This window comes from Falco naumanni, chromosome 13 (assembly GCF_017639655.2).
Source record: "Falco naumanni isolate bFalNau1 chromosome 13, bFalNau1.pat, whole genome shotgun sequence".
Classification (NCBI taxonomy): Eukaryota; Metazoa; Chordata; class Aves; order Falconiformes; family Falconidae; genus Falco; species Falco naumanni.
Window position 1 is genome coordinate 23,893,704 of NC_054066.1, and position 14,407 is coordinate 23,908,110.

Below are 14,407 nucleotides of genomic sequence, written 5' to 3' on the forward strand. Positions count from 1 at the left end.
AACTTTGTGGCAGAACAAAATTATCTCCGTTTATCTGAACGTAACCATCCATCACCGAATCATTACATAGCGTGGCACTGTATCTGCCTCTCTCTTGAGCAAATTAAAATGAGGTGATTACCGGACGAGAATTAAAGCTGCTTTTGAGTTATATACAAAACAAGCGACACACACTGCATGAGAGGGACGTCCTTGCCTCTGGCTCGGGAACAGTCCTCCACTTTCCCATAGAGAATGAATGGGATACTCCTGCTATCCACATGCACAAGAGAAACATTTATTTACTACCGCTTAATCACAGAATGAGCATTTCACATGTAATTAGTAACAAAGGCCTGATTCTTACAGCAGTGCCAGCGGCATTTATCAATGCAGTTACAGTTTACTGATTTTGATGAATGTTGGCATCCGCAGACAGCATCACCTCCTTCACAGTGATGTTTTCTGTTTGGTATATTTTTAACGCTCTTTTTTCGGATTAGCCTTTTGCTTACCCTGAACAACGAATCCTGGCACAACATCATCAATCGACTAGTTCAGGTTTGTAGGTCCAAAGGGTTCAGGTTTGTAAAGTTCATAGGAAAAGAGCCAGAAGGTGGACATTTCCTTAATTACCAATTGTAACTGATTTTATTGCCAGACTGCTATTGCCATTCCCCACACCTGAAGTGCAGGCACGTTCAGATCCTACTGATTTTCAAAATACCCGAGATGAGGGGCTGAACCCACCCCCTCTGCAGTCAATGGACACTTTGCTAGCCTACAGCCAACGTAACTAAGTGGCAATTTGGTGATCTGCTGTTATACTCTGCTGCTGAAAACTTAAATTGTCCTCCATAGTTCACCAGGCATTTTAAGCAAAACCAATTTTATTAGCAAGGCATCACAACTCTAATTCAAAGACCTAAATCAGTACTGAGAAAGGAAGTATTTGAATTCTCTAGAAGTGTAACACCACTCACGCTACAAACCATTTAATCCAAAGTGGGAGGGAAAAAAGATGGAAGAGCAGGAATAGTGTTGTCTGCTGGCTCCTCTTCTTCCAGAGTCTGCAGGTCAAGAAAAGCCCCAAAACTCAGAAGTGAAGCAGCAGCAGCTGGGTAGGGGACTGGCCCAGTGACACATCAAGCAGTACAACCTTCCCTTCAGCAAAGTAGGTCAGACTACAACACGCCTAATTCCAACGAAGAAACCGAAGCAACTCATTTGTGTTTCAGCTGAAGCTCACCTCATGACGCCAGAGAAGGTTTTCCAAGTATGTATGAGCAACAGAAGCTAAACCAGAGAATGGGAACAGTACTGCATCTATTCTCGGCAAGACACAGTAAAATGAAATGAAAGACCAAACCTTGCTCCAAGTCCCTGGAGTGACCCTGCAGAGAAGGGGGGAGCCTGCGGGAGGTCGGTGCGGTGGCATGGGGCTCGCTGAGGAGCACTGCACCCAGGGTCCCTGGCAGACCCCCAGCACCCAGCTGGCTCTGCAGTGCCTCAGCCCTGGGGGAATCCCCAGCCCCAGCCACAAAGAGATGAGATGCTGTCCACTCACTACAATTTACAGCCTCACCTCATCCTAGAGCTGTAAAACACACCGCTTCTGCTGTCGTTTCACAGCAACGATTTATTTTTTTGCATGTACAAGTGGTGCCAGCTACACTCCTGGCTGCATTTGGGATGCTACAAACTATGCCTCTGCCCTCTAAAACCAGGTGGAACTAAATGAGATACTGCTGAGCATCTGACAGTCCGAGAGCTGAATTGACCCAGAGAGGGACAAACCGTCACCCACCGCGTGGCAACACGAAGGGGCTGTGGCTGGAGCCCCTCCCTTGGTGGCAGCGGGTGGCACAGCTCCAGCTGGGGGACCATGCCAGCATGCCTGGGGTACAGCCAGACACGCTCCCCAACCACCTCCACCGCTCCTCACGGCTTCCGTGCTTGATGCCCATTTTGTTTCTATCGTTTGAGGCTGCAGCCCTTGCAAGACGGCTTTCCAGGATCCGCAGGTCGCCTGTGTAGCGAGGCTTTCCGTGGCTCACGGGCATGCTGTCCTTCCCTACCAAGGGACTCAGCTTCTCGAGGCAGACTGCCATTGTAGGGTGTTTTTCTAACTTGATCATCGGATAGATTTCTTGTTCTCCGCTCATGCAAAGCCCGCTCTGCTTTGCAGCCACAATTTAATTTCCTTCTGATTGCTGATTTTCCCGTGTTTATATTTTATTCTGTGCCCTGTAGCTAATGAATGTTGCTCTAGCTGAGATCTGGCAGAGCGCTTGCTGTTGTCTGGCAAGCGCTCTCCTCTTCCCTGATGTATTTATTTCTTGATTTCACCAGGACACAGTGTGGCATTGTAAAAAAGTCTGTGCTTTTGCTTACGTGGCGTTTACACAACCAAGTGCAAGGGTACGGGGCACCGCATGTGAATTCACTTTTGTGCCTGGGTGCTGTGACCCCGGTAGCTCCCCGCACCCTGCCTCAGAGGCACACCTTGCAACGGCACATGAACAAGTGAGCGGGACAGCCCGCTCAGCTCGCCACCGCAGGTAGGTGAGGCTCCTGCAGATGCAGGTGCAGCCAGTCTGCATCCTTAGACTTAAAACTTGTTATTAAGGCTTAGTAAAGAAAAATTCAGCAACTGAAAGCTGCATTTCTGTCTCATATCAGAGGAATTTTTTTTTCGGAAAAGCTACACCTGTGGTATTAACTGTCCCACAACTGGACAACTACATTTCAGTCTTGTCAAACCACTGGAGATGTACCAAATGAATTTGTGCAGGACCATTATTCTTTCATCTTTGCTGGCGAGCTATCCACCGGGATCTCAGATTTCAGAATTGCTACTGAGAAAACAAGGTAATTAAAATAGATAAGACTACAGGAATCAGGATGCCTTAGTTTTTCCCCATCGGTACATGAGCTGGCCTAAACCAAACTACTTTTGCCCTGCGAAAAACAGACAGCATAACAATTCTTTCTCAAGACAAACTCTAGGTATATATGCAGCATTAAAGGGTTTATAGGACAAAAGCATTTTAGAATTGCCTTACATACACCCAAAATTATGACTAGGCTCCATGTGGATGAAATAAACATCAAAAGTATTTGTGCTATACTAATGGTCTGTTGCTGGTTTTTCTTTTCAAAAGATCTTCTGTTGCTTCCCTTCCCTTTGCAGGCTGGAATCATTCACGTTTCCACTGCTTCACCATTCGGTGCTGTCACATCCCCATGGCTCCAGGTTACTGGAAGCCTTGTGAGAGATCACAACCGCCCAGTCAAGGTGTCACAGATGGTGTGACGGGATCATCCTGGCCTATCCTTTGGCAGAAATGTTTTTTTAATCTCCTTTCCCAGACTTCACACTTCATTTTTTTTATTTTTCACTGACGACCTTTCCCCTCCCACTATACGGAGAGGGACAGCAAGCCGTTCTGAAATTCACTTCATTTTACTTCAGTTCAGTGAGTTTCCCATCACGTAGACCCCGCTTGCTGGACACTGTGTATGACAAATGCTTGCACAGTGAGTGGTTCCAAACATCCAACATGTAGCAGAATGATCCGGGTACACGTTACATGAGATGATGGAAAACTATTCACATCAAAATACTCCCTTTGGAATATTATTTTTAGACTCCTAAAAACCTCAAGAGACTCTCCTCAGACTGTACAGCTCATCACCCTTTCACACTCTTCATTTCCTGACTCATCACATACATGTTACCCAAGCCTTTTCCACCGACCAATACATATTTTTTCCTTTAAAGATAATCTTCACTGACTCATGATTACTGCAGAAACAGGGCTTGCACAATGGGAAGGAGGCAGAACAGAACTGGGGGATGGAGGGAGGACTCCCAGCCAGAACCACCTCCCGCAAATACTCCCCATCTCTTGCATTTACACTGCTCATGAACAATGTAAGATATCTGGGACAGGGAACTCAGTTCCATTCGTGCCTGGAAGGGGACTAATTGCCACTGTGTCAAGGGCACTGTTATTTTGAGCCTGAATACATTCTCTGTAGAAAGGGCTGCAAGATCATGACTCTTCTCCTTTGAGGCAGGAATAGGTTTTTATTCTGTGCTCAGAGAGCATCCAGAAAAAAAGAGACCATGAACAGAACTCCACGATACACCACAAGGAATTAAATAATAAGTAATGCTGATTAACAAAGAAAGTACACTAAATGAGGGATAAAAAGTTAGATTTCAAGACCACAGAACCAGAACACTGTCTCTGCACAAAATACACTGAAGGAAAAGTTTTCCCCCCACTGCCCCTTTCACCTTTCCAACCCTTTACCTAATGCCATCAGGATTTCATTTTCCTACTTCTACTTTCTGCTATATTAAATTATTTTTCTTTACTCAGCAAATCCTTGTAAAGTCTGAGTGCCATTTATTCATGCCTTTATTTGAACTAGTTACTACTTACCTCATCCCACTCCAAAAGGTAGCTGGTGATTTTTGAACCATTATCAATGGGTGCCTACAAACAAAAACAAACAGAAGGGGATGTTGGGAAGAAGAGAAAACTAATTTTCCCCCAGGCAAATGACTCCAGTTTAAAGTGAAACCAAAGCCTGGGGTTTGCACATAGCTTGGCAACCTCTTAACAAATACCGAGAAGAAGCTGGATGTAATGAAACACATACATTTTAAAAGTCAAGTCAGTGCACGGGGAGGCATTTGTCAGAGTACAACAAGTTCAAGTCTCTCACTGAAAAATTACAGTCTCAGCTTCCAATTATTTTCAACGGTCGTGCTCACTGTCAGTAAACTGTATTTTTCCCTGCTTTCTTGCCCAATCCAAGCATTACCTACCTTCCATTGTAAGGTTAAGGAGCTTTTGGTCCTGTGTGAGGGTTTGGGTGGGAAGGGACACTCTGGTGCTGAGCTGTGAGTGGTGAAGCTTACTGGCTCTGAGCAGGATCCCTTTACCGAGTTGTACATTGCATATACCCTGGAAACAACATTCAAGCGGGTTAGAAATTTGCCAACAGTTACAAGATGAGACAGCACTGCCCCAGCCACAATATTTGACTACCAAAGCATCCACAATACCCTCCACTAATGACAGATTTCTCACAGAGCAGGGGCTACCATTATTCTACCTCCCTTGACAGAAGTATGCAAAAAAACCCCAACCACAGCAGAAGGGGAATATTACAGTGTTTTGAGCAAATACACCCATAGATCACCGAGTTATCATCTTTTTCTTCCACCACTCTTTCCTTGCCCATTGCCAGACTTTCACATACTGTGCTAAACTTTAACGCCTGGCTTACACGTGATTCACGCATACCATGCTGAGTGGTGTAACCGCTTGTCTCCTTCCACGGCTACAAGCTTCTGCACAGCTTAGGTGCCAACACTTAGTGGACCTCCATGAATTAGAACTAACAGGAACATTGCTCTGACCAACTAAAAATCTTCAAAGCAAATTTGATTTCAGGCAAATCCTCTGCCTACCAGCACAGAGGGAGATATACAATACCAAATAATGTGGGAAAGCAAATACAGTATAGTTGAGCACTTCCTCAGGAGGTGCTTTTCTCTGAAAAATTCGGGATGTTATTTTTTTCTCCCTTCACATTTTCCATGCAGCGAAAGCGCAAACTGGAAGTCTCTTACTCAAAAAAACGTTCAAACCATGACCAGACGATGACCTCTGAGCTGGCTGTAGCTATTGTGTACTTGAATGCAGCGTTTAAGAAAGGGCAATTTCTAAATTTGCTTTCAGTAGATAAGAGTAATTTATGTACAATGGCCACCTATGTAGAATCAAACCTTTCAGGGCAGGTTCACAAGAACTGCCGCAGTGCTGTTTTACCCATCACCTGCTAGCAGTCAGAAGTGAAAACAAATGCAATTAATTAATTGACTCTGCACCTGGCAAGCAGTATGTACGTGTGCGGGAAAGCAGCATAGTCAAGCATCAAACACACACCGTCGGGGAATACAACCATGCGAAAAAGAGCTTAACGAGCATTTTCTGCAAGTCACTCAAACGCTGAGCACAGCCATCGCTGAAGGTACCAAAACGACACTACCTGAAGAAACGCAGGCAGCAGGTTCAGCGCAAACCAAGTTGTCCTGGCCGCCCAGGGCACAGCGGGGCAGGAGCAAGTGCAAGAGCTTGTCTGCGTGGAGACGAAGCCCTGAGAGATGCTGCCAAGGTCAAGGAGACCCAGGGCCATCTGCCAAGTAACTGTTGGCCCCATAAATTTCTTTACTTAACAGATTCATTTCTTTGCAGTCGTTAATACGTAATGCAGTTTCACTGAAGAAGAAAACCAAACTGTCATGGAAAGCCAACAGCCGGCCTTTCCAGTGGCGGTTCCCTCCACTACCAACACGTGCTGCTGCTTTTTAAGTCTGACTTTTATATTTAGCTGTTATTGCTAACTGTTCACAAGCTATATATACATCTGGCAAACCTGCAGGAAGGTGGAGGGAGCTGTAGGTATGGAGGAAAGTCAGCCAGGACATGGGGCAAATACGCACAACACCCCTAAAAATCACAGAAGAACTCAATGCCACGCTGAGCATGGGGACCACTCTGCTCCTTGGGGCTGGATTTAAAAGTGATGCTCGACTGCTTACAGCAGGAAGCTCAGCAGTGTTATACAACTTTCTCCTCCTTGCTACCATCCGTTTACTGCTAGGGCTGGGACTACTGCCCAACCTGGGAGCCTGCGTCTTTCCCTTATTTACAAGAAGTCACTTCTGGTCCCATGCTTCTACTTGAAAAGTCCATTTCAGGGCTCCATTAGAAAGTATCCTTAAAAAAAAAAAAAGAAACTATAGTATCAGAGAAAGACAGACACATTTTGGTGTTGGTCTCTTTCACAGCTCAGAAGCAATGTGTTTGTTCTTCAGAGTTTTACAAACAGGAGCAGCCTTGATGTGAAAAACCTTGCCAAACCTAGCCCTTGGCTGGAGAAACAAAAGGAAACAACAGACAGGAGTGAAAGGATTTTTTTTTCTTTTAAAGGACATTGAGTGTAAGTGAACAGGATGTGAATTTGAAGCCTTGGTTAATAAGCAAAGTCTTTGAAAAAATGCAATGTGAGCAGGTAACACAGATGGTGTTAAGAACATCAGGGAGCAAAGCTGAGAATGTGTTAAGAGGTAACAAATGTGTAAAACATTTTTAGAATCAAAGAGAAATACGCTCTGAAAATACCAATGCAGGCCACTGTGAATCTTTTTTTTTTTTTTTAATAAATGCTGAAATGACTGTGGTCAGATGAATCTGTAATCAGTAGATTTACTTCACAAAGCAGAGTATTTATGAAGAAGCTGTGCTGGAGTACTTTCAGTGCTAGCACACCTATGTTACCATAACTAAAAAATGCCAGTTGATAGAGTCAAATTTTTAAGAAGCTTGAGGTATTCCACTTCCATACACAAGCACTTCCAGGCCTGTTATACAGACAGACACACACACAGGTATGGAGATGTCTTTTTTTCCTCTTGCTACAGCAATGACAACAACATGACAGAAAATGCATTATTGCTCAAAAAGCACTCTCATAACTTAAAGATTAAATCTATCAGAAAATATTACAAAGCCACTGAAAACACACCTGCAGAATTGGCCATGAAATTCTTGAGCTACACCGTATAGTTAAGATAAAAAGCTTTCACAATTATCCCCATATAATTGAGGAGTTTATATTTAAGTGACATTCACAGTCACACTAACTCACCTGACGTGATAATCTGTTGCTGGCCTAAGGTCTTTCAGGTTATACTCTAATTCTTCTCCACTGCAGGAAAAGAAGCCCAAACCCAACAAATCAGTAAGTTATGAAAAGCAGTATCGCACTTCGCACAGCTAATCACTTCCCAGTGACAACTGACTCCCATGTATTATGGTTTGAAAGAAGAAAAAAAATCCCACCACATAAACCCAGTAGTAAACATATACACCAACAATTTGTCGACACACTTCATGTTTCTTTAACACTTCATAAAGCTCTGTATACATAGAAGTAGTTATAATCTCACTTTATATGCTAAGTTAGCTATACGGGTTTATTTCAATGCTATCATTACATTCTGATGATATTTGCAGAAAGCTCATTGTGTTTTTCAACCCTCCCAGAGCTGAGAAGAGCCAAACTGACACATTACTTTTGTACTTTCTGCACATTCATTCTTGCAAAATATATAAAGTGAGTCATTGAACTTCTGAGGAAAAAAAGTACAGGTTTTGTACAAGCATTTCACTTAGTTGCTTTTTTCCCCAGAGCTGTGCTCTCTGAGAGGACCATGGCAAGGAGTCATTTCATGTCCCAACAGCTGGACCCAGATCTCTTTCAATACCAAGAAAAGTAAAAGCACAGTTTCAGACATTTTCGGAAAAAACCCCAGCATATAATCTATTAATTTCAAATGGAGCCAACATAGTTAGGGCTATTATTTTTCATTTTGGCTCATTTGCTGGTAAATGAACACTAGGCTCAGTTACGCGGTGCCAGTTCTGTGAAGATTAAGGTACAGATCAGCGTGTAATAAGTAGTAGTCATCTCATGGAAGTGCTCAGCTGTTCATGATTTTATAAAAATATGGGAAAAGAAATTTCTCAATTCTACATAAGAAATATTTCATAGCTAGTTGGTCAAATACAGGGAGATGTCTCAAAATCAAGAGAACAAAATCCATCAGAAAGCACATGCCTGCTGGGTTGCCAGAAATCCACTGAAAAACCTTCTTTTTTTCATACAATCCAATCCTCTGCAAATTCGTTTTTTTTCCCTCTGAAATGAGTGCATCTCCTTGCAAAGACAATGTATTCAACATATTGCAGACTTTTTGCCTATAGTAATAATGATTACTGCTGCTCATGACGGAGCATACAGCATTAAGTTAATGGCTGTACTCTGGCCAGAAGCAGGAGACAAATTATTACTAGCAGCTTTAAAACAGATGCACAACATTTCATAACCAGGAGAAAATGTGCAGCCGTCACACCAACAAGCACAAGTAGTACGAGAAAGTGTCCTTCCCGTTTTAACAGCCCAGCAGCACATATTAACCTACAGAGATGCCCACGCTGGCTCACAAACAGCTAGCGCAAATACTAAAAGAAAAAAAAATGAATAATAATCAGGCAGCATTTTCCTGGTTAATATGCTCGTTTTACATTAGCCAAGACAGTTCACACAGATCTGCCTCTAGCACACCAAGAGGAATAGTGTAATTCACAGGACATCTTAAGAAAGGAGATGGTTTAGTCTTGATAGGTAATTCCATAAATGCTGTACCACCTGGACTTTATTTAGTGAGATTTGGGAAGGATTAGCTATTTCACAACAGCCAAGGTCACATCTCAAAATTTTCTTTCCTAGACATCATTATTGGGGGGGGGGGGGGGGGGGAAAAGCATAACACCATATGTACTTGATCACAGAATGAGCTCAGAGGATCACTGGAAGGAGAGGGAGAAATCCCTCAGAATTTTTCATGAAGATTGCTGAGAGCCAAGCATTCGGGTTTTTCTGGGGAGCTCCTATAGCCTACTCATTGGTGTACTCCCTCCTCTGCTCACTTAAGACGTTACAAAGCAGTAAAGCCCTCAAACCATTGCTCGTTAGCTCAAAACGACAAGCTTTTCAGTTCTTAATTGTGCAAGCCCACACAAAGTTAGCCCATTAGGAAGGCAGCTGTCCTGCCCGCATGGTGTACACGAGAAGCTTTGACATTTAGCATAAGAGAAGTAGTAACCTTTCCATTGGCAATGGGAGAGATGGCATCGCATGCTGGGGAGGTGGGATGGGAGGGCAATTAGGGACCTTGTGACACGCTCTCAACCAGCTCCCTGCAAGCTCCTCCAGCAAGGCGGGCTGACAGGACAGTGGGGGAACAACTACAGGGTCTTCAAAGGTGCCTTCTTTCTGCAGCTGATGGGCACGCCAAAATATACCCTGAAAAGCCCAGGGAATGTATTCCTAATGAAAACACGCGTGTAAAAATGATGCTGTTACCTGTAAATTATCTTGTATTTTCCATCCCTCCCTTTATCCGATAAGGCAACCTCATAGGTACAGGTGTAAGGCAAACTGTTGTTGTGTCTATCTGCATTTAGAAGGCCAGTGGGAGGTGACCAGGAAAGTAAAACTGTTCTTGCTTGAATATTTGTAACCTGTAAAAGAAACAGCAGTTACTCTGACTTGTAAGAAAAGCATTATTCTCATAAGTATTTGCTTTTTGCTTGCATCTTCACGATCGATTTCTTGTACAAAGGAAGTTCCAGAGTTAGAGGTGAAAATTAAAAGGTCAGAAATGGTCATCAGCAACACAAACAAAACCAGATTCATGGCATAAACCAACCTCTAACAGACAAGAAATACAGAGAGATGTCCCCCTGCAGCAAACTGGCTCGTCATCATCTGAGCATCCAGCAAAGGATGTCTCGCACCATTCTGGAGGTACCTGCTGCCGTGGTCATTACCAGAAGGGAAGCGGAACTACGTGGAACGAAGACTTGACCCTACAGATTGTTTTGTACGCAATTATTTTTCTAAAAGCTTTTGTCAGGAAGATTCTGTAATAAAACTCTTGATGGATTTTTCAGTCATCCTGTTCCTTCTTGCAATTTGAAACTGCAATAATTCAGCTGCAAAAAAGTAAAAAAACCCAAACCCCAATTCAATCTACAAAGTTACAGACTCGACAGTATAAGGGAAAACTCATAATAGAAGTCCAGCTTGTCAATTAAAAATTACATTGCAAATCAATCACTTCGTGCCCTAAGAGAAAGACTGCGCATACGATCTGTGGTCACTCCCGGGTGCAATGCCTCAGTGGCAGACGGGCGAGGATTCTCTTTTATTAGAGCATGGAAAAAATACCTCAACCCCCTGCAGACCAAAACAACATATCACCCCACCAGCGCGGCTGTATCCTTCTGGAAACGCAGGTCCACATAACTCTAGACTGATGGAGCTTGCAGAACTAGCATCGCCTTTCTCACCAGGAGAGCCCGCTGGCACAGCGCCGGAGGCATCGTTCATCAGCTGCACGTACCGAACAGCAGCTTCCCAGAGAACAGCCTTCTGTTATCATGCCAGGAAAGAAGAAAAAAAAGATACACACACACACCTCCCCACCCCCTGCCACTGTCTCAAAAGAAAAAGAAACAGAAAACAATAGTTGCACTGGCTATCTTGGAAAGACAGCACAACGTTTTTATGCACTTCTGAAAAAAGCCCAGGGAAGCCTCAAAGCCTCCGTAGCCTCAACATCTCTGCCACAAATTCTCCCCTTTTCATAATGAAAACAACTACATTGCTCTTTCTTAATTGTAGTGAAAACGTAAAGAATAATTTTTTAGCTAGCCTCCATGAAGATGAATCAAAGCAAGAGGTTCTATGGTCTTTATTCATTTCTCCTATGCATCAAATTTCACTGGTTCTATCATTTTAGGAGATATTTTTCCAACACACAGAGCAAAACAGTATTTCAGAAGCTGTAAGATGAATGATGCAGGTGCTGAGGTACACATTTCCTACGCTTTTCTGGAAACAACTGAAACGCCTCACCCATAAATGACTTGGTAATGACGTACTAGCAATCACCTTTCAGGGACTGCTTGTTTACAAACCCGGCTTCGGGTTATCTTTAGATAATGGAGAATATTTAACTTCTCCTGTGAAAACACATTGCTTCCAGCTGAAGAGTACTGCAACTGTTGGACGTGACACCCATATATCAAGCAGATTCTTTCTGAGCAAGTCATAAATCTGTATTTAACAGACTGACAAGTAGGTGACACCGCAAAACGTCTCATCTTAACTTAAAACATCATGCTCTCAAAAGTTAAAGATTTTAATTTATAGCTGCACACTTAAGCCTTGCCAAAAAGAAAACCTCTGTTCAACCTAACATGAAAAACAAGTTGTAAGGCAAGAAGTTTTAAGCAGCATAAAGGTTTTTTTCATAAAAAAGACAAACATGCAAATTCTTGTATGAATCTTCACAGGATTTCTTGCTCTAGTCGTATTTTTCTGATGCTATGAAATCCATGTTTGGTTCAAAAACCTGGACCAGCAGACACTGATACCGCATTAGATAGCTTATCAGAATCTTGAATGATTCAAGTAAGACAGATAAGTTAAATTTTTGAGAGGTGCACACACACATATGTGAAGGAAATTGTGAGAAAGCTATTTAGAGCTAGAGGGCCGCATTTCAAATAATATTTTGATCAGAAAACTGGATAGTAAGATTCACATAGATTCTTTTTTTTTTTTTAACATACATGACTACTATAGCAGCTCAGCCCATCAACACACAGTTTCTTTTATTATGGAAATATGCTTGCATAATTGTTTTTCATAAATTCAGACAGACTTGGAGCTGGAGGCACAATATCCTGCCAATGTTCTATTGAAATGTTTTTCTCTATGACTACTCACAAGGACACACGTATATATTCTGCGTATGGCAAAAACTCTGGCCTTTCATGAACTTTAGTGATCTGTAAGAAGTTAGGTCTTTTATCATTTCTTAAAATAAGAGAGAGCATCTTACGGACTAACCACCAGAAACTATTAGGCTATTATTCTGAAGTCCGCACGCAGACGCTTCCATGCTGTGGATAAAAGTCCAAACCCAGTTGCTAAGCTGCTCCAGTCACACCATTAACTTCTTCCTGATGGAGCGCTGAGTGGCGGCTGGCCTGCCTCAGTGCTGCTATGCACACAGCAACTGCTGGTGGAGGTTTAAAAATAAACACCAGAAATCGTTAAATACAGTTCTAAGCTGCACTGAGTACACACAGCAAGCGCAGTAAAGCAAGTGAGGGGTCACCGTCTGCACGATGAAGTCAGAAAAGGCAAATCTATACACTGCCCGGGGGGAGAGAGTGCTGTGCGTGTCCGCACCAGCGCCGGGAACAGAGTTATTTGTACGGCTAGAGGTAGAACTATCTGCTGCTCACTAACAGGCTTGATATCCTACCGCATGTACCAGCCAAAGGTGTATCTCTTCAAGATCTGATTTAGTGGTCAAAGCCACTCTTAACTTTACCAAGGCACTCCTACCTGGAGCAGGAAGCACCGGCTTTGCCATGAGAAGGGCTAAGTTAATTAGACAGGGATACGATACGCTGAGAATAACAAGCAGGCACTTGCAAACCAGCTCAGTAGCTTTAACTCCAACTTTTCTTGCTTACACCTGGGAAAACAAGCACCTTTCAAGTGACCCCGAGCAGCCGAACGGACGGGGCGCAGCCCTTCCCAGGCCGCGAGGAGCAGCACGGCACAGGCCTTAATGCCGCTGCCCAACTTGCCGATGTAAATACCCAGCAGGATGTAAAAACCGGTTCGTTGTCCACCAACGGTGCACTAATTCCACCCGACCACAGCACGATAAGCAGCCAGAGCACCTCGTCACAGGCTGGGCAGGTAAACCTGCGTGCTGCTTCCCAGTTACCCCAGCCTGTCCCACCCGGCCCCAGAACTGCTGGGCTTGCTTTGAACGGGACCGGCTTGGCCTTTTAGCCCGGACCTAACAAAAGATTTCCCCCACAATGTCTGATGAAAAGCACAGTTAATTAGTTTCTGAAAACTTCTCAGTTTACACAGTAAATGCCTGCTTTCTACGCTATCAAAACTCAGTGGTGTAAATAATTATTTTATAAAAGCCCCTGGGAAAGAATCCCAGCTCCTGCACTACTTTAATAAGGTTACAAGACTGATGAATATCGGTCCTTCCCGTCTTTCAGGTAATGAACAATGTTTCTGTACAACTTTCATTATCTTTCAAATTCCGGGTTAGCATTCACAGGCATCGTGTGGTTTGGGGTTTTATTGTATGTGTGAGAACTACACTGCACGCAACATTCATTTACTCCCTCGAGGGCAATGTTTGAAAGACTTGGGGGTCAAACGAATTCACGGTTATTACCAGGTTGAGATTTTGCTTTTAAACTATGGCTCTAATCCTGCAATTTTAGGCAAAAATTCTGATGATTAAGTATGAGTTTTGCTGCAGAGCCAGTCAGCAGGAGCAGGCTGCCTTTCGGAAAGTCAAACTAATGCCTGAGCTCCGACCCAGCAGACCCGCGGGAGGGGATGCCCCCCGAGCCGCCCCGCAGCCATGCCGTCGGATGCAGCGATGCTTTGGAAACCCAGAATCAAATTTCCCTTCCCTCACCAAGGTATCTGCTTTAGAGAATGCTTACTCTGCTGTAATGTGAATTAAAAATACATTTCAGTTTAAATAAAGACATGGAGGGGGGGGGGGAAAACCCAGAAGGCTTCTTTTAAAATTTTTGCCATTAAAAGGATAAAACCACAATTAAATATAGTTTGACCATCTTAAACATGTAACAACATCTATTATTGAAAACAGACCTCTTATTAATTACTAATTTTTGAAGTGTGTATATTTAGT

General features: G+C 43.4%; 1 protein-coding gene across 2 annotated transcripts in view; it reads right to left on the reverse strand.

The window, feature by feature from the left end:
• The window catches only part of FNDC3B (fibronectin type III domain containing 3B), a 209,525-nt gene that overhangs the window by 59,478 nt on the left and 135,640 nt on the right, over nt 1–14,407 (reverse strand). For both annotated transcript variants that reach the window (XM_040612939.1, XM_040612940.1), the window contains exons 8-11: nt 9,994–10,151; nt 7,714–7,773; nt 4,823–4,961; nt 4,434–4,487 (exon numbers count right to left, since the gene is read on the reverse strand). In XM_040612939.1, coding sequence (XP_040468873.1) covers nt 4,434–4,487; nt 4,823–4,961; nt 7,714–7,773; nt 9,994–10,151 — 411 coding nt within the window. The remainder of the gene's footprint in view (nt 1–4,433; nt 4,488–4,822; nt 4,962–7,713; nt 7,774–9,993; nt 10,152–14,407) is intronic.